The sequence below is a fragment of the Eschrichtius robustus genome, chromosome 18 (genome assembly GCF_028021215.1).
Source record: "Eschrichtius robustus isolate mEscRob2 chromosome 18, mEscRob2.pri, whole genome shotgun sequence".
NCBI classification, from domain to species: Eukaryota; Metazoa; Chordata; class Mammalia; order Artiodactyla; family Eschrichtiidae; genus Eschrichtius; species Eschrichtius robustus.
The window spans coordinates 52,236,193-52,256,860 of NC_090841.1; the positions used below are offsets into that span (position 1 = coordinate 52,236,193).

Genomic DNA, 20,668 nt, shown 5'->3' on the forward strand with positions numbered 1-20,668 from the left:
GGGTTGGCTGCATATGACTAGGCTCTATTTCTCTTGATACTCTTTTCAATTCAAAATCCTATTTTGATTTCTGTTTTTGAGATTTCATTCCCTCTCCCTTTTGGTGACATTTAAGACTCTACTGTTGCGTAGCACTGAGACACGTGATTTCGGGTAGAAGAGAGGGGAAAGTGAGGAAGACTGCTACAGACTGATAATTTAGAGGACTAAGTAGTATATTATCCACATTTTACAGAGGGGCCAACAGGCATGAACTAAGAAGAAGGACAATTCTAAATTATGACAGTCATGAGGGAGGCACCATTCACATAATGCAGATATTCTTTCTATCTTACTATTTAAAGAGGTCTTTCAAGCATTTTGTGCTTTGACTACTCCACAAAATCCCTTTTCCAGGGTACCTACAATACTTAGATATGAGATTACCTCAGGGCCATTTGCTGTAATGAACTGCCACTGGGGAGAGACATCATAAGATCAGAGATGGTTTGAAGTAAGCGGTGAAATGTATGTGGTAAAGGATGAGCAGCTTCCCCTGCAATCACTATATCCGAGAGCGGATGTTCACATACTCTTGTATCTTTCTCCTAAGACAGAAATTGAAAGCAAGGTGATCCATTTGTCTGCTGGAAGGAATTTTCCCCACACAAAAAAATGTGTACTTTAAGGATACTCATGTAACAGAAATGTAAACAAAATCAAACCATACCCAAGACATCCATTAAGATTAACTAATTACGTCTGTATTATTTTAAATGAAAAAGTGATAAGGTCACCTATAAATAAAATCACCAAACAAATAAATGCCGCATATGAGTATCAATTCCAGTGTGCTCACTAATCTACTAGCAGAAATGAGCCGTTCCCTTCAGCTGAGCCTCACCCAAACTGCTGATCCACAGAGCTGTAAGCCAATAAGCAAGTGTTTTCATCCACTGGGTTTTGGGGTGGTTTGTTACACAGGAACAGACAGCTCTCATGAATGTGTGATAATCTCACACTGTAATTGTGGATTATTTTTTCTGTTTTTCCTTGCAGCTCTGTTGATTTTTACTTCTTTAAAGGCTATATTATTAACTACAAACATACATTAACTACACAGAACTACTCATCATTTTGTAGAAAGCCTCTTTACCCCTACTGATAATTATGTCTTGAAGTCTGTTGTTTTCTGATGTTAAACTAGCTGTAGCAACCTAATTTTGGTTGGTATTTACCCAGTATATCTTTTTCTACTTTTAATCTTCCTCTATCCTTGTGTTTTAGATGTGATGCTTATAAACAGTATCTAGCTTTTGTTTTTTTCTGCCTATTCTGACAGTCTTTTAAATGGAGGATTTAGTCCTCTACTTTTTTTATTCTAGAAATAGAAATGTGGCCCACAAGTCACAGCTACAGAGGTGGAAATGGGGCTGGAATCCAGGCTTCCAGGGTCCAAGTTCAATGCTTTTCCATGATGCAGGCTGCCTCCTATAAAATACAAGTCCCTTCTAGCCAAAGAGTTTTGAATTTCATGTCCCTACACAGTATCATTTTCACTCTCTGTACCTTACAGTAATGTTGTAAAGTAGACTGATCTTCTCTGTAATAATGTTGCCCTGTTTATCTGTCTTATACTGCACTGTGATAGTGTTTATCTTGCAGTTGATTGCTTCGAGACAGTGATGGCTAGTGAGAAATCAGAATTGACTGACAGCATTTTTGGAGACAGAAAACTTTCACTCAGCATAGTTAATATGTTGCTCATGGCACTGAAATTTTATTCCTGCCGTTAGGTTATATAATCTGTGAATGACCTCATGAAAATTATTGCATTATCTGAAAGTAGTTCTACTCTTCTATAAAAATATGGACAATTAAAAAACCAAGAACCTCACTTACTTGTTCTGCATTTTCTTTGTTTGTTTTATTTTCCTCATCCTCTTCTTCTTCTGGTTCCACTGGAGCAGGAGTCAGTGACGCCACAAAATGCCACAGAATATCATGGAGAGAAGTTGTTTGGATGACATTACACAGAAGCCAGTTGAAAGCCTGAATAAATGATGGTTAAATAAGTCCAAGATAAAAAGAAAATATACGAGTGAACATAGCAGGACTTTTCTTATTCGGAAACAAAGAATCTTCCTGGACTAAGTCTTTTAAGGAAAGATACGAGGAAGTCTGATCTTCATTTCACTGGAAGTAGACTGAACTTACACAGTCAATAATTTTGGGCCTAATTAAAAAATTAATAATAATAGGGAAAATAATACCTATGAAATGCAATACCAAAATACTTTCCCAAAATACTTTTTATTTCAAATATTTGTCTTCATATTAATTTACCCATGCACATTTTTTTTCCAACTTGCATTCAGGATCAACACAGAATGTTTCTTAAGTTCTACACAAGCTACCATTTACTTAAATATACTCATATTGCTCCCACTGATGAAATGGCAGGTTACCTCCTACCCACGATAAAGAAAAAAAATTTATTATATACAAGTCTATGATATATAGCAATCCATTTCCAGAGACTCAGATAAGGTATTACTGTTAAATTTACAACTCAAAAGCCCACTTTTCATCCCCTTTGCAGGATTATTCTAACTGAAAAGACTCTGTGATTACAAAAAGCTTTTTTAAAAAGATATTATCAGGATTCAAATAATGAAGCAATGCAGAAATAAAGTTTTCTAGAGCGCTTAACTATGAAACTCTAAATTCATTTATATTCATAAACTTGAGTTTAATTTTGTTGCGAACACGATATTTTCTATTCACTGAAGTCTCTTAATTTGTCACAATTTCTGTTTGGTAGAAAAGTGACATCATGAAATAGAATCATCACATGAATTGTATGATGAATGAATCAATAATCCTATTAATGTATTCTTACCTCCATAGCAAAAACTCGACAAGCAGATTTCCTTAAGGCCTGTTTCATTGCTATTTCAAGACCTTCCAGATCATGATGCTGTATAACAAAGGCTAAAACTGGCCACTGGAAATTTCGTTCTCCTTTGGAAAGAGAGCTGTGGGCTGAGATTAGCCGGGAAAGCTCAGGAGATGGATGTCTCAAGAGGGAAGAACCGACTTCTATTTAAAGGAAAAAAAAAAAAAAAAAAGAAAATTATTAATTTTTATAGGTAATACATATGATTAATGTATTTAAGACGATATTAATGAATAGTATCTAGCTTATTCACTTTAGAGTCTTTGCAGTTTGTTTTTATTTTTGCAGGTCTGAATCTAAAGTCCATGCTTCCTAAAACACTACACACAAAGTGATTTATTTTCTCCCTGAATGGAATCTACGTCTTACCCCCATCATTTTCTACAGGACTGCTTTATAACAAATGGTACCTCAATAAGAGCTCAAAAATACTTGTTGAATGAACCTATAAATCATTAATATTTGATTTATCCTCAATAATATTTTCCTTGAAGATCTTCGATAAGATACATAATCATTTACTTATAAATATTAGGTCAGATCTTCATTTAGTAAGTGGTCGGCCTGATAAATCATTAACATATTATCTTTTTTTTTCTTGAGTTTCTTTATTCTTGAGACAGAATCAATCAGCCCCAGTTTGAGGCTGTTGATACCAATCGGTCCAGCTTATCTAACATTTTTACTGATTAAGAGCTAGCCATATCCCCAGTTTTTATTGTCTATTTGAGTGGTAGTAGCTACAGGAGTTATAAGCTTCTACTGCGAGTGGGAAGATCCCTGTGAAAGTGTTAAGTCATTGGAACTGCTGGTTTACTGAAGCTTAGTGGAAGGGAGAACGGTAGTAATATTTGGCTTAGATATCTAACAAGTAATGCACTTTAAAGGTCAAGTTATTCTTAAATAACACTGGATGATCTCTGGGTGTCTCTTCCAACTGAGATGTGAAATTCAGAGAGGCACATTTATGGCTAAGTCACATAAAAGGAATGTCTACCACAATTTAAAATTAATCCATTCCTCTGCCTTCAAAACTTAGATTTTAAAAAATATCTACAAATAAAACCACTTGGATCACTCAATCTTCTTTTTTATCTTTATACTTACCAGTGTCTCCACTGTTAACTCTTCTTCTAGGAATGGCTTTAACTCGTGCAGGTAAAATGGAGTGTTGTTTATCATATTCAGAAGCAACAACTGAGTACGATCTTTGGAAGACAGTTCTCTTGGCAAGATCAGTATCAGTTATGGGACTGGTTTCCAAACTGCAGATAGAACAAGATGACAGATAAAAACTCAAGAGAAAAAGTGAATGACGTGATACTATATTTATTTAGTTTTTAATAGTGTAGTCAAATACGGGAACCTGTATTTCATGTGGAAGAATACAAATTCAAAGCCAACTTGACAATCTCTCTTTAAATCATAATTTGATCTTTCCAAATGTAGCCACATTTTGACTGATTTCAGAACTGCATCTTAAAACTTTTAGTTTTCTTAAATCTACTTTGCATTTCAAATGAAAAAGAAGAAACGGCTTCAAATGTTCTAAGCTCCTTTCAGAATCAAAAGCACCGTGGTGGAAGACATGTGTCATGATATTCAGGAAAATCAGGCAGATATATTCATAACAGCACTGAATAGAAAGAAAATGGATATGTACCTACAGAGACCTAATAAAATGGAAAGTGAAAGGACGCAATTTTCCTTTGGTGCTGAGTGTTCTGTGAGGTTTCTCATTCTTTGGGGGTGCCGCCCAAAGCCCTGTCCGGACCATGGCTGCACCAAAGTGTACTGAGAGGTGACAAACTAAATTCCAGTGTCAGTTATATTATACTTACGTCCATATGAGAACTCAATGGTTTTCAGGCGGGCTTTAGGAAACCAACAATTTTCTATTTACTATAGCAGCATTCAAAAACACTTGAAAAAGTATTAAGATGGTTATATAATTTCCTTTATTGAGACATTTTATAAAAAAGAGAAATACCTTTCTTCACTTTCTAAGGCAAATTTATAAACTATTCTTTTCAATGTATTCTTTTCTCTGTCACCTCATTCCATGTTGGGCTATTTTTGCTCTCACCCTGAGTTCTAGAGTTGTTTCTTTTCCATCATTCAAGCCAGGTTTAAAATCCTATGTCCCTCAGTAAAGCTTATATACTTTCTAGTAAGTGTTAGCTAACTCCCTGGTCATTTTCTTTCCTCACTGCCTAAGTGTGTGCACATTCTTGTTTGAACAGATGATAAATGTTGTACATAACTAACTGGAGTAAAGGTGCCTCTGGATGTCAGTTTCTGCTGTTTGGCTCCAGAATGACCAGAATATAGGGATATGTTAATTTAATTCACTGTATATATGGTGTTACTATAAAGCACAAGACATCTTTTCTGCTTTTAGAGGAAGTTTATCTATCAACGTAAAAAATTGTTGTACAACCTAAAAAATAATGACTTGTTCTTACAAAATTGATCAAGCTTGTGAAGAAGCTCAAGCAACACAAGAAAACCCAAAGGTTTCCTTTCTAATGACATCATGTTCACAGTTACTCATGCCTGAACTCTTGATGCTATCCTAAACTGATCCTTTTCATTATCCAGTCACTCAACAAGTCACACTGATTTTTCCTCCAAAATATTTCCTTTACCCATCTGTCTTTAACAACCATTGCCAACACCATCCAATTCCACACACACAGCTGTAATCTTTGATTGAAATGTTCAGCTTCTCAGTTGACACTGTGAGACTATTCCTGCATTTGTACCATGCCATTCCTCCTCTAAAAACTCTCAGTGGTACACTGTTTCCTTCTGCATTATATTTATATGCTTCTCTTCAGTTTTCAAGAAGCCCTTTACTCTGATACTATAAGGGGGTAGGGTGGGGCCGGGGGGAGCACTGCAAGTAATAATCCAAGAAGCTCAAGATCTACTTTCAGTGCTACTTCTCCCATGAAACCTTCTCTAAGTACTGCCTCAAAGTGACCTTCCTCTAGTCTGATTTACTACAGCATTAAATGATATAATATACAATGGAAATGGAATCCTTTATTACTTCACTAGTTGATCTTTTCTCTCCAACTGGATCTGCCTCTGCTATCAAGGACCTTACCTGATTCATGAATGCATGCATTTTCTTACTGCTCTAACAGTTAGCAGAGTTGACACAACTTCCTTCCCGAGATGGAGGTATGTATGAAAGATCTTCTAGAGCATTCTCTTCTAGCTTACAGTCTTTCTTCCACCAAACACTGGACTCAACAGAAAGACAATAACCCAAATACCTGGGTGGCATGGACTTCATGTTGCTCTCTGGCTCTTCAAATACATTAGGACTCGCATCAGGAGTTACTGATATGTACGGGGCAGGTACAGATGTTGAACGCAGGTATCTCATCTCATCCTGGAATAGGTTGTCATCTTGATAACCCACAAAATTTTCATGATGATGCCTGCATCAAATCAAACCCAATAACTTAAAGTATGATGGCAATACAGATAACTTTCTATTTTTCATCTCCTTCGTAAAAGTAAAAGCAACCCATTAAGTCTGTAACTGAGGATTAAAGTATTAAAATAGTTGTAGATGTAAGCGAAAGGAGATAAAAGTCTGATAATTTTACACACAGATATTCCTGGTACCATAAACATTTCAAATCCAAAACTGAATGTATTTTCTTTCCTTTTTAGAACGTTTCCATCTTCTAGCTTTAGTGAGTGATCCCACCAGCTATCCAGGTGCCTTACACTAAAGTATCTCGGTGTCACAGCAGGCTCAGCCCTCGACCACGACCAGTCACTTAGGCCTGTGGATACCAGGTTCCCTCTCACTATTCCCCTTCTTGTTCCCCATCATCACTGCCTTGCTTCAGGCTCATGACATTTCTTGCATGGACTACTAAAGCACAGGCGGTGACCGTTTTTTTTAAGAGTGAAGTTTGAAAAAGATTAGATATGTGAAATGTTCCATGGGTTAGAGGGATACCTATTCCCCAAAGGGCTAAAAATATAAAATCCATAATTAGAGTATGCCAGCATTTTTTACATGTTTTACCATTTGATTCTATCCTTTCAAACTGGAACAGAGAGGTACTAGCCTAAGTACAGCAAACAGGTGACTGAAGCTGAAGGCTTGCTGTACTTGGCATTCCTGATGATTTCCTCCGCAGTCCCAAATGTCCTTAGTCTCACATTTTCATTTTTGTTTCCCACTCATTTTATTGAATAATAAGTACAAAAACAAACAAACAAAGCTACATAACTCTGCTTCTCAAAATGGAACTGTTGGTTGGTAAGCCACGCCAGCAGGCAATTTCTAGAAATCTTCATTTGTCTGCTGATGAAAAAAATCTGAATCTGGCTTATGAAAGGCTGTTTTAGAGTATCAGTGTACAATGCATGAACATATGGGTTGCACCAGCAAAGCCCAATACAGGAAGAACAGTACACTGCTAACAGGCTTCTCTCCATCTTCACTTATGCCCTTTGATCGGGTTTCCACATTAGCAGCAGAGTGATCTCCCAACTGCAAAACAGTTCACGCATTTCCTTGTTTAAAATTCTTCTTTATCCACTGTTTCCTCTATGGGATAAAATCCAACCTTAGCATGGGCTACAGAGCCACACGCATTACCTGGTCTTGGGAAACAACTCTTCATATATTTCTCCTGGTAACCAATACTTTAATAAGCCTGTATTCCTTCAATGTGTAATGCTATTTCATTTGTGTCCTCACATATGTGTTTTATGTCAGGAAATGCTTTCCTCTCATTTCCTGCTTGATTGATTTCTAGTTATCCTTCAAGACGGCTAAAATGTCATATCCTCTGGGAAAGCTTTCCTTATTTCCTTGGGAAGATTCAGGTACTCTCTACCTTTTACGCTATGACAGTATTCTATACACACTTCTATCATAAGTACTCCTCACGTAACATTTTAAATGTTTCCTTTACATATCTGTCTCCACCAGAGTGTGAGCACACGAAGTCAGGATTTTATTATATTCATCTTAGTGTAACACAAAGCTGGTACTCAGCTAACCAACATTTAAATGCTAACAGAATTAATAATTTGAAAAATGAAAGATTTTGGATAGCAAATATCAGTTTATTTCCATTTTAGCATTTCCCACTATTAACACACTGACGTCTGCCTAGCAAAGAGTAAAAGATAGCTGAAGTCTTACTAAGACATACTGTGTATTAATAATACAAATCAACATAGTATTTACATATTTTTTCAAATACCTACTACTCTAAAGTTTATACCTCTACCAGTCATATTTCTGAGTTAAGGCAACTCAGAAAATAAATTCCTGGAGGTCACTTTAACTGTATACAATCTGTACTGTAGTGTGGAAATTCAGGGCATGATATTAAACAGTAGCTGTTAATCCAAAGTGATTTTAAAAAAACAACAGCCGAGTTATATTACCTAGCTAATGTCTGCAGGTAGAGACAAGGCATTTTAACCGGAAGATCCTCAGAAATGCCCTCTTTCACGCTGGGAAGTTGAGACTGGAATGGCTTTGTAGGATGGTAACACAGAATGCTTGGTTCGGCCGCACTGCTCAGGGACAGCAGGAAGAGGGCGTTTGCTTTAATCACTTGGTGAGCTTCCATAGTGGGCAAGGCCCGAGGAGTCTTGACTTGCATTGGCTTCCTCCTGGATTGTTTGACCTGGAAAGAAAATTTGTAGGGATCTTTTCCTACTTATACTCAAATTTTAAATTTCTTAACCTAACATATTTCGAATTTCCAATAAAAATTATTAAACACTGTAGAACTGCTTTCAAATAATAATAGTGATTCCCAAAAACAACATTCACTTCATGCTTCTCCTGAACTTATTAAAACTAATTTATATCAAATGCAAACTATATTTTTCTCTTTCCTTGGGAAAGTTAAAAAACCTAAGTAGTAAAATCTAAATGTAGTTATCTAAATAAAAGAGTAAATAATCTGTGTGTGCGTGCGTGTGTGTGTATATTTGGCAAATGTTTTTAGCTAGGTGTGTCACTAGTGTGAATGATCCTGACTTTCCATGAGTCCTCAACATAATTAGGGATTAAGAAAAAGAGAGAGGAGATGAAGAGTAGAAAAAGAAAAGGAAAAAGAAAAAGAGAGAGCTAAGAGAGATAAAGGTGAAGAGGGAAAGCTATATATATGTGTAGAATAGCAGACAAATTAATAATACAAAATTATGCAGTAAACATCTGTCAATAAGGTATATATGCTACAGGAGAGTTGTTTTGTGTTATCCCAAGATATAATTTGTTTTTGTAATTAAAAACAGCTGACCTGGTACATAAATTAAATTTATATATTATTCCTGTTATGAAGGCTGATCTTTAATATCAATTATGTGGAGTTGTCTGATAATATGATCATAAAAAGAGATTTTTATAAGGTTTATCCTTATCACTAACAGTATAGCCAGAACAAAATAAAAATACCTTCTCCCTTGCAGCAGCCTGTTTTTCACGGAGGTATTTTTCTCTACAGCGATCACACACCAGGTACCACGTGCTTCCCCCTATGCCACCATCACCACAGTTACCAGCCCATCCTCCACAAAAATGCCCAATGCTATTGTAACCTTGTCCACCAGCATACCGGCCACAACCTTGAAGTAAGAACATAAATAAAAATTTAACACTTTAAGTGTCCTTAATAGTCTGCTCCTTGCCACCTGTACATAAATGACAGCTTTTCCTTCTCAAAGTAAGCAAAATACTGAAGCAAATATCTAACCCCGACCTGGGCTGTTAATTATATCAGCAAAATTGCAGGTGTAACCAAAAGTAATCAATTAAACGATGACTAAAATACTGACGATACTCTATACAGGCAGATGAAAAGAAATGTTAAGATATGGGTACATTTAGATTTATTTAAGTATGCTAAAAAAATTGGAGAAGACAGGTATTAGGTATAAAATACTCTGTGAGAATAATATATTTTACAAATCATGTATTTTACAAAAGGTTGCAGTGTAATATGTAGGAAGAGAAAAACATTTACCCAAATTCATAATAAGTGAATTTTGGAATATTAATTGTTACAGAAATCGTTACATTTACCTAAAACATAAAACTGTCTTCTGATGAAACAGTTAATCTCTTCCACAGGAAAATGCCCAAAGAAATCAGTATAATCTAATCTAATTTGCAATTCTGAACAGGAAAACAATACAATCAAAGGAGACCTAATGTTGTGACCTTTCCTGTGTGTATGGACATGTCCTTATTTCTACTGTGTGAGACACCTTAACAGCATCTTTTGGGTAACACATAAAATATTTAAAAAGTTAACAATATCTCAGAATGTGATACATTAAAATGAAATAGTACTAGATTGCCTTACCACCATACTATTAGATTTCTTTACCTATTTTTCATAAACCCTATACTGTACTGATAAAGCACTTTAAAAATTACATTGTAAGACACTATAAATTCTGGGCAAAAGTTTCCCTGTACTTTAACATAATTCATGGAACAGCTTAAGTCAAAGTGACCTAATTTGTTTTTCTACACAAAGTACTTACATATATTCAATAACATCACTTACCTGGGTGAGCCTGTCTCATGTGGTAGGTCACTGGGTATGGATGTGACTCTCCACAGAGCTCACAGATGGTATCTTTCTCTGGTCCTCCTACCGCCAGCTGGGCCATTTCACCAAACAAATTACCTCTGGGCCGAACTTCTGTCTTTTCTTTTTTCTTTTTTTCTTTTTTGGCCTTTTTATTCTCTTTCTCACACTCCTTCTTTTTAAGGACTGCACAAGAACCAGGACTTGGAAAAATCATATTCTGGGAAGCTGCTTTGATAGTAGCCAAAGAGATGTCTTCCCAAAAAGCCACTAAATGTTGCAGAGTCAGGGGAAGAGGAGACTTAGACTTCATTGGGTGATGCATGGACATTTCAAAAGTGGCCTCAGTTTTCCCGTCTTCACATTTTTCATGCAGAGGAGGTTCCTTAAGCATAGACAATACCTTATTTTTGTTGATACTACCCATTTTAGATATATCTGGTCCATGAGGTGCAATATTAAACATATTCAGTGCAGATGATATTTCCAATGAGTGTCTATTTTTTAATTTGGTTTCCTTTTCTTCTGTAGGCTGCTGGCTGCTTAAACTACTTCTTATAGGAGCATGTTCTTTGGAAAGTTCAGGATTAAATTTTAAGAAAGAAGAACAAGCCATCGCATCATGTACTATGCCTTCGTGCCACAGGAAAGAGGCAAAGACGGCTCTGGCACACTCAGCCACGGAAGGGGACATGGCTTGCTTGGCTGGCTCTAAAGGTTTGGATCCATCTCCTTTGAAGAGAAAGCTAGATTTTTCCTTCTTGGGCCTGGTGTGCCTATTAGCACATTTCCGACTTGTCTTGGGGGATGCTCTCGTTTCCTGTTCATCTTTCAGTGGTGCTTTTCCTATGCTGAAATGAACTTTATTTGGACCTTCATCCACACCCTTAAATTCACTGCTTTCGTCACAGGTGCTGTCTGTTAGGCTATTCGTTTTTAAAGTACTTGAAGTGCAGACTTCAACCACCTCACTGTGGAGGTTTTCTTGTACCACGTGGGGAGAAGGAGCTCTATTTTCGGATCCAGGGGAGTCTTTAGAATCCTTTGGTACTGGTTTTGGTTTCGGTGATGTTGATCGTCCCCTTAATGGTTCTGTGAGGGGCATTTTCTTCTTGCGGAGGGTATCTGGATCGAGGGTGTAAGAGTCTGATTTGGAACGTTCCCGAGGAGGATCAAGTTTCGTCTTAACAGGAACAGTGCTCTTCTGAGGTAGACTTTTATCGTGCGGTGAGGAAGAGCGTGCAGAGCTAGCACCGGATGGGCTAGACCTACTGGCTGGGAGAGTCTTTGGCTTAGGAGATGACGACCGAGAACCTGGTCCTGGGGATTCAGCTCTGAAGCTAGAAGACATCTTCCCATCAGATTTCAGTGTCTGCAAGGTGTTATGGTTGGGGGATAATGACCTACTGTGAGAATCTGACCTCAGCTTTGCAGCATCGGATTTCAACATGAGAGATTCACTAGCCGATAGTCCTTCTGTACCCCTCTGCTTCTTCTGGTCAGCAGTAGTCCGGCTCATACGTCCATCGGGTTTAAGTGTTCTGCTGTGTTTGGAGGGCAGTTCTGATTTTCCTGATGTACAGACTGGTCTAGAAGATGTTGAGATAGTTCCTCGGTCACCTGTATGGTCCATTTCATAGTGAAACTTGTTAATATAATTATAACTTACTGATGATTTAGCCACTAAACAATGAAATAAAAAAACATAGCTAAAAAAAATTTGTATTGCTTGTCACAGACAAAAATACTTCAAGAATAAAGAAAAAAGGGGGAATTCTCGTCAAATTTCTATTACATCATTTTATAATTCTAATATTCTAATGTTTGGATTAGAATAATTTATAATCAATGTATGAATGCCCTAAAGCTATTATTTAATTACATGTAATGCAGGCAGTCTGTTATTTGTAAAGAGGTTATATTCTAAAAGCTTATTTAGTTCATAAGCTTAGCTGGTTAGAACTCAGAGCTTGAAGAAGAAAAATGGTGGGATCCTCAGAATTAGAATTACAAGTCTGAATTCTGGGGCCTTTCAACAAGGAGTCAGGAGAATAACAGGAAAAAAAAGGATACAAAGAAAAATAATCTCGCTCTTTCCTAGGCAAAGCACTAGATGTTTCTACATGAGCACCACTTGTTTTTGGCATCCTGGCCCTCGTTCAGTGTCTCTCCTTCCTACTACTTCATGCTTTTCCTTTGAGGCATTAGAGCCAGGTCGTCTTTGCTGTCAGTCCGTGGTACAACCTTCAAGATTATCTTTCCTCCCTAAAATCAAAACTTCTACCCTCAGTGCAAGTGATACTAGTTCACTGTTAGGAGGAAAGCAACCTGATTGAAGTGATTCAAGTGACATGAAAAACTGAAAATCCATAAACCTTGCTAGAAGCATTTATATTTTTTGAAAAAGGGATACTTAGTAAATTGAGATGACTCAGGTTACACTGTAGTTCCTTCTTTCTCCTTTTTAAAGGGATATGAACAAGTTTGGATAAAGTAGAAACGTGTTTTGGGGCTTGCTTGCAATGTGTGTGGGTAGAGTCACAGCCTAGTTATCTAAATGTCAAGAGAGCTTTGCCATGGCATCTGCCTCCTCATGGAAGGCCTGCAAGGGCTGGTATTTTTGCTCATTACTACTCTCCACTGAGGTCATGTCAAGAATGGGTCAGCATAGTAAGTGCTTTTGTTAAATGAGCAAACAAATTCCTATTTTCTTAGTTTCTTTCCCTTCTGCTAGTCACAAATCTTCAGATTCTCTAAAAACTCACTTTTTACTTTTATGGCTCCCACGGCCACAGGGCAGAGGCGACAGGAGCCATTGTTGTGTGAGGGTCAGAGTTTATAAACCAATATACTGTATTTGGTAGAATCAAGCATCAGCTTAGTCCCTGCCACTAATTTGGAGTGACTGATGTCTGGAGCACTAGTTTTTGTTATTACTCTGACAGCTGGAAATGCCTTCATCATCACATTTATTTCATGAGCTGAACCGTACATAATGCTGAATCTAGACAAATAAGCAGTAAATCTTTAATATTTGGCACCCTTCTCTCTACAAGATTAATTCGTGAATTGAAAGAGGTTTGCTTTGTAATTAATGATGCACAATTCCTCATAAAGGAAATCTCCACTGTGACGGGCTAAACAGTTGAATCTTCCAAATATCAGGAACACCACTTGTCATATGCTAGCAAAAATGTTTGTTATACAGAGAGGGTCAGAGAGTATGGGCAGCTGTATACCTTATTTCTATGCTTCAAGTAATGGTGAATATTTTTTTAAGATCTGTAAGTGGTGACAGCTGAATACCTGTTGGAGTCTAGGCACATAAATAATGCACCATTATTTCTTCCCAAGATGTCAGATTACAATTACATCCCGCTGAAAAAATTTACTTTTCCAAAATATATTTCATATATTTTTAAAAAACAAATACGTCAAGTTAGTTAAGTGTGGTAAACCCACATACTAACTAACTGATGTTTATCTTCTTCATTTGGGTTTCAAAAGTTTTGAGGCATGCAGTAAGTATTACTAAAAATGGTCACGTGGCTGCTTTAAGTATCAATAAATATCAACACAATTTGTTAAAAAGCTTTAGATCATAAATACTTTCACATTCATCACTTAATTTTGTTTAATGTTTATCGTATGTAAGTTTAAGCAATAATGGACACTTTTTTTAATCTCAAAAGATTCTAAAGAAAAAATAATACAGGACAGGATAAAAATTTAGTACATTCAAACAGATTAGTGAAAATATTAAATATTAGGTACTCATTAATAACCTGCATATTTTTATGCCAAAATTATAAATAAAAGGTTATATAATACCACCCTATAATATAATATAATCGTAATATAATACTCTACTGTAACATGATATGCCATAGTATATACTATATATCAGGTTACACAAGACTATATAGTACAGAGATCAGGTTCTATAATTATACTACAATATTATATAGTATCACTGTCAACTGTACAAAGGAGAAATGTAAAACCGTTTTACTCATTTCTAGGAATACAAGATTTTAAAAGTTTAATTAAACATTATTACACTAAGACAAAAATATGTGATTAGGTATCTACAGTATTTTATAAGACCAGAGCATATTTTAAAATCGTCTGGCATTTTATCAATTGTCAATAGTTTAAACATTTCTAAGTTTAAAGTATTAAAACAAAGCAGCTAAGAAAACACTATAAGGAAGACTCATGCCAGACAGGACAGCCCTGAAAACTAAGGTAAACTAAAGAATTTAATTATCAAACTGTTTCTCATAAAAAAACTAAAACAGGAAAATGATTTTTACATTACCTAACAGAAAAAATGAGTCTAAGACTAACCTGTCACATGAGATACTATATTCTTATAGATCACAATGTGCTTTACGGCTTACACATATACCACCTTGTTCTGGTAATAATGGTGTTACAATTCCCCAAAGGCATCTATTTCTACATACTTATTTTATTTAAGATCTCATATAGGTTTGAAATTAAGCCAGAGTTCTATTTAACCTACAGATAGTAAACAGGCATATCGATTAGGATAATCAATACAATATTGAACAGATATATCACAAATTACCCCAAAATATCAAATTTTAAATAAAATTATAAACTTTAACCTTAAATGGAATGAGATGAAAATGACTGAGGTGAACTAAAACTTCTTTCTTGAAACCTCCTAGGTTTATTAAGAATGGCCCATCCGTGAAGGCACGCATACCCACCCTTCAGTTTGTGAGACAGAGATGAGAGAGCAGAGGCAGGCCCAGCTACACCATAATTTTTGTAAATGCGCTCACGAGAAGCAAGGTTGCGAGATGGAGATTCTACAGTGGAAAACATTGGCAAAGAAGCAGCACAGATTCAATGGAAAAAAAATTTAGCAGAGAACACAAGCAGAAACAAAGCATTTCAAATGGTATGCGCGACTACTAACTTATTAAAAAGTTTATATTCTGCTAAATTTTCCAGCAAGTTTATTATTTCTCTAAAATTAAAAACTGAATACAAAGGTCAAATTAATTAATTTAGACTAATAACGACAGCGCCAAATGTGTTAGGCTAAAAGTTAAATAACATTCATAGCACTGATAAATCAAATTTGAGCATTTCTTTTCAGACTAATATTTCTTTAACTCAGTTTTCTTTAATTTGGTGCTCACTTACTTATAAATGAAAGTTTATAAGTAATTTTTTTTTGTAAATAGTGGGAGATAAAGAGATGTTACTTACAGTTTAACCTATTGTCACCTGGTTTTCTGTATGGACACATGACTATAATTTTTCCAGTATGTATCTCAGAATGGACCCAAGTTGACATTTATGGTCAACTACTTTTCTGAGTCCATCCTTAGTAAAAAATGTTAGTGCTAATCCTAATATTTAGTGTTTGTTTTGTCAATCATATTACTGAGATACCAAATTCTGTTTATAAAAAGTCTCACAACACAAACAAAGCAAAAAAGATTTACAAGTCACTGAAAATGTTAGACACATTAATGATTCACCATGCAGAAAATGAAGTACTTAAAATTAAAAAAAATTACCTTTTTTCAAAAAATTAACAGAACCTTTAAAGCGGTCTTTCAAAAGCAGTATGCTAAAAAAAAAATCTCTATCTAAATCTGAAAATAAATCCACTATTTAAAATTTTAACTCATGGCAATGAAAATAAATATAATCAAGTGAGCTGAAATAAATTCAGGTAATAAGGAGATAACTTTCTTAATATTATTGAAATTAAAAAAATGAACACACACTTTTCTCAAAACAGAAAAAGTAATAGTTGACTGATTCATTATTATGGCCAAGATTAAAGATGAACTATTCATAAAACCAAGAATCCTGCCATATAAGGTACTGAGTATGTATTATGTGTCAGACATTGTCCTAGGAATTGAGCATAAAATGATGAACAGAAATGAAGTCCCTACTCTTATGGAGCTTATCTTCCAGTAAAAGGAGAGAGACAATGAACAAATACACCCTGGATGGAGCGGTGATAAACCTGAGAGTCATAAGCACGCAGATGTTGGGTAATACTCCATGCCTGGATAAGACAACTTAGGTAGCAAGGCCTAGAAGAGACCAAACCCCTGGGACAGTCCTGGGAATACAGAATAGAGGAGGATGGAGAAAAGAGACTGGACATGAACAGCTGAGGTAGGAGATGATATCCAGCAAGCAAAGGAAGAAGGCGTTTCAAGGAAAAGAGAAAGATCAATCCTGTCAAACACTGCCAACAGAGCAAGTAAAATGAAATCTTAGAACTGACAGTTGAACTTAGCAAAACAAAAGTCAAAAACTGAATAGAGCAATTTCCGTGGATAAGGACAACTGCAAACATCCCCTGTAGTTGGTTCAAGAGAGAATGGTAGGAGTGGATGGAGGGATGCAGACACATGCCAACAAGTCATGTTCCTCTAAGTTAAAGAAATGTTAAAATTTTAATATTTTTGAGCATTCTTCTTTTTAAAGTGTGTAAAACTCAGAGGCACCAGGAACTGCAAAATGAGGTCTTATGCTATTTCAATCTCATATAATACTTACTCTGCAACTCTCACTGAAAATGTCAGTTAGGAGAGTGCCAGCTTTTGATTGGAATTCAAGGACGATTCAAACTGCCAATGTAAGGATACAGTCTCGTAGCTTGGTCACTAAAATCTGTGAAGACTGGGTTTAGCAGGAGGACACAGGAGCAGGAAATCAGAATACTATCTTAATTAAAAGCACCCGTAACATAAATGTACAAAACTACATGGACACTTATTAGATAAGATGTTAGAGGTTTAAGGACAAACTCCTGGAAAAAGTTTTGAAGCCAAATCATCCTTGAAGTCTTTCCAATATGCTACAAAACCTAAAGAGACTGGATTCCTAGGTATGATTCAGAGTGAATAAGATGAAAGAAACATCTTTTGAAAGTCTACAAAAGGTTACCGTTAAATGCCTAAATACAGTAAGCTGTGATTTCACACAACACTTGTTCTAGACATTTAATTTTCACAAGCTCATGTTTAAAATACTTTGAAATAGTTAACTTTTTAAAAGATTTATATCTTTCAATTTAAAAAGGTAAGTAGTCCTTAAGAGATACTTTGCTATCTATGCACAGAAGAAAAAACTGATCAACTTTTAGACATCTGATGAAGATTAATCATGCTCCTTTTTACCTTGCTTTATAGATAAAACAATCAATTATTAATGTCTGTAGAATTTTGATTTTTTTGTCATTATATAGTTAACTAAGGAGAATAATGTTTAAAACAATATAGAAAGCTGGATTTTTTCCTCCAGTACACATTTGAAGTCAACGTTGTTTGTTTGGTATAAAGTATCCCCTTATTAACAATACGGTTCTTTACATGTCATTTATTCTTTGTTTTCTTTGTTTTAAATCCCGAGTATCAAGTTCCCTGGGGTACTTCATTCATTCTCTGGTCTTAGAAACTCTGAGCTCATTGTAAATTGTATTTTAAAAAAAATTACTCCCTAGGCTAAGGATAATAATAAAACAGTATAACTTTTCTTTTTAATAAGGAAAGCATTCTCATTTCAGTTGGACAAAGACAAATTGTGGTTTTGCTGTATCAGGACCTTGACCTTGTTATTGGGACAATACACTGGAAGAATCCAGGCACCTGTCACCATCTGGTGGCAGTACACAAAACTGCAGTTCTGAGATTTAGAAAGGGGCGTACACTCTTTCAGGTTTGAGTCAACAATGAAGTAATGATCTTCTTCATCCATTCATCTGTTGATGGCACTTAGGTTGCTTCCATACCTTGCCAATTATAAACAATGCTGCTATGAACACTGGAGTGCCTGTATCTTTTCGAGTAAGTGTTTTCCTTTTCTTCGGATTATACCCAGTGAATTTGCATTTAAAGCTGTCAGTCCAGGCAGCTGCTGGCTAGAGTACGTAATTATCATCACTATCACCTTATTCTAAATCCTCCAAAACATCAATAGACAGACGTGGGAATAATACTTATACTTAATTGTACTTATTTCTTATCTGCATGTTGTTTGGTTGCTCACATCTTTTGGCCAGGTTGAAGGTATAGTTTATATATTGTCTCCTCAATAACCAATAAACTAGTTTTTTATATTTTTTAAAATAAATAGTTTTAAAATAAGTAATTTCCAGAATATCTGAATTATAAGTTAAGCTTAACCATTTACTGCCTGTGTTAAGAGTCTATTTGTCAAAATATCTGTAGTACTATTCAGAGAAGAATGCAAATGTACAATTACCAGGGTTTAAATTGAGTGAAGAAAGTCAGAAACACTGTTCCTGTCATTCTACTGTAAACTTGACAAAATGTTATTATCATTGTTTGTGAAGGATCTATAGAATTAGGTTTCTTTCTATATCTTAAAAAATATATACACACATAAATGTAGATATGTATAAACACTAACAGAATGTGGAATCCTACTAAATGTATTAGAAGAAAAAGAGCTTAAGACACAGAATAGAAACTAAAATTTACTTATATAAATGTTAGTATACTAAATGAATTATAAAAGAATGACAGCTTAAGCTTAAAAATTTCCAACTTAAGGCTAAAAGAGAAATAAGCTTTTCACTAGAATATAACATTCATCCATATGATACAAATGCAGAAAGGAAGATGGATGAAAATCTGTAATGATGTATTTTCAAATTGTCAGTCAACAATGCCATCTTCAGTTACGTAAATGCTAAGTATGTTTCCCACATTCGAATTATATTACAGCTTACTGGAGGCTAAGTTACCCAACTGAACTCATTTTTTCTTAAAATCTGCTTTTTATTCTGTGTATTGGCATTAAGTAAGCATATAATCTTTCAAAACAAAGACAGAAAACTGGATGCCATTCTAGACTGGCTCCTTCAACTGTGATTAGCAAGTCCTGTACAATTTTACTGCCTACGTGTTTCTAAACTTGTTCCTTCTTCTGTACGTCCACTGTAATTTACCTTAGTATAAGCCCTACTCAGCTCTTCTCTGGAATCCCTGCCTCTAACGCTCTCCCTTTCTCCAGAACCTTTTTCATAATATTTTTAGTTATCTTTCACAAATGTAAGACTGATCATATCATTCTTTTTGTTTAAAATTCTGCAGAACTATATATGCCTTCATCTGCTCCCTCCATTTTACTCACTTGACTCACAGGATAAAGTCTAAACTACTAAGAGTGGCTTACAAGACCCTTCATGATGTGGCCCCGCCCTCTCTAGTGTAAGAAACCGCCACTAGGACACTTAACACTCTAAGCTACAAACGACTGAAGTTTCTCAAGTGAATCATGTTTCCTAACATAATCAAATGAGTTGATTCATTTGAAGTGGTTAAAACGGTGCCTGTTATGTGGTGAATGACTGCCACGTGTTAGCAATTACCACATCTTCTCTTTCCTCAAACCACCAACACTTTCCCCATGCTAACTCTGAGTTGATGATGGCTTCCTATTCTACTGAGAAAACAAACAAAATATAAAACAAATGGACAACATTCTCAAGCTGCTAACACACTACACATTCTTTCCTCTCCTGTTACGATGGATCACCTATTTCTGCTCCTACTTGGCCAACCTTTCCCCTTTGCGCTACATCCCATCCCCTCTCCCACGGATGAATACTGTTCCAGCAATCCTCCCCTCTCTCCTGCATCGGCAATTTTTCTCTCTATTGGATCATTCTCATTAAAAAACAACCCTGATGTTACCTTTTCCCCATTAAAAACCAAACCAAACAAAAATCTCTCCAGATCTCACATCCTCTGCCCTGGTTTCACTTTATGTGTTTTCCTTCCCTTTACAGGAAAACTTGACAAATTTATCTATAGTAACTGTCTCCAATTTCTCTTCCCCCCTTTCTCTTGAACCCACTCTAATCGAGCTTTGGCATCTCATCCGACTAGAGTTGCTCTCATCAAGATCATCAGTGACCTCCACGTTGCTAAATCCAATGGTCCATTCTCAATCTTCACTTTACCTGACCCATCAGCAACATCTGATACAGCCTGTCACTATTTCCTTGAAATACTTTCTTCACTTGGCTTCTAGAAACACCACACTGACTTGGTTTTCCTCCTATTTCTATGGCCACTTGTCAGTCTCTTCCCTGAAGTGC

At 35.8% G+C, this 20,668-nt stretch overlaps 1 protein-coding gene across 11 annotated transcripts in view; it reads right to left on the minus strand.

Annotated features, from left to right (window-relative positions):
- MYCBP2 (MYC binding protein 2) overlaps nucleotides 1–20,668 on the minus strand; it is a 277,195-nt gene that overhangs the window by 35,531 nt on the left and 220,996 nt on the right. For all 11 annotated transcript variants that reach the window (XM_068527032.1, XM_068527035.1, XM_068527036.1 and 8 more), the window contains 8 exons: nucleotides 10,510–12,153; nucleotides 9,393–9,562; nucleotides 8,372–8,616; nucleotides 6,223–6,390; nucleotides 4,046–4,203; nucleotides 2,882–3,081; nucleotides 1,882–2,031; nucleotides 427–587 (listed from right to left, as the gene is read on the minus strand). In XM_068527032.1, coding sequence (XP_068383133.1) covers nucleotides 427–587; nucleotides 1,882–2,031; nucleotides 2,882–3,081; nucleotides 4,046–4,203; nucleotides 6,223–6,390; nucleotides 8,372–8,616; nucleotides 9,393–9,562; nucleotides 10,510–12,153 — 2,896 coding nt within the window. The remainder of the gene's footprint in view (nucleotides 1–426; nucleotides 588–1,881; nucleotides 2,032–2,881; nucleotides 3,082–4,045; nucleotides 4,204–6,222; nucleotides 6,391–8,371; nucleotides 8,617–9,392; nucleotides 9,563–10,509; nucleotides 12,154–20,668) is intronic.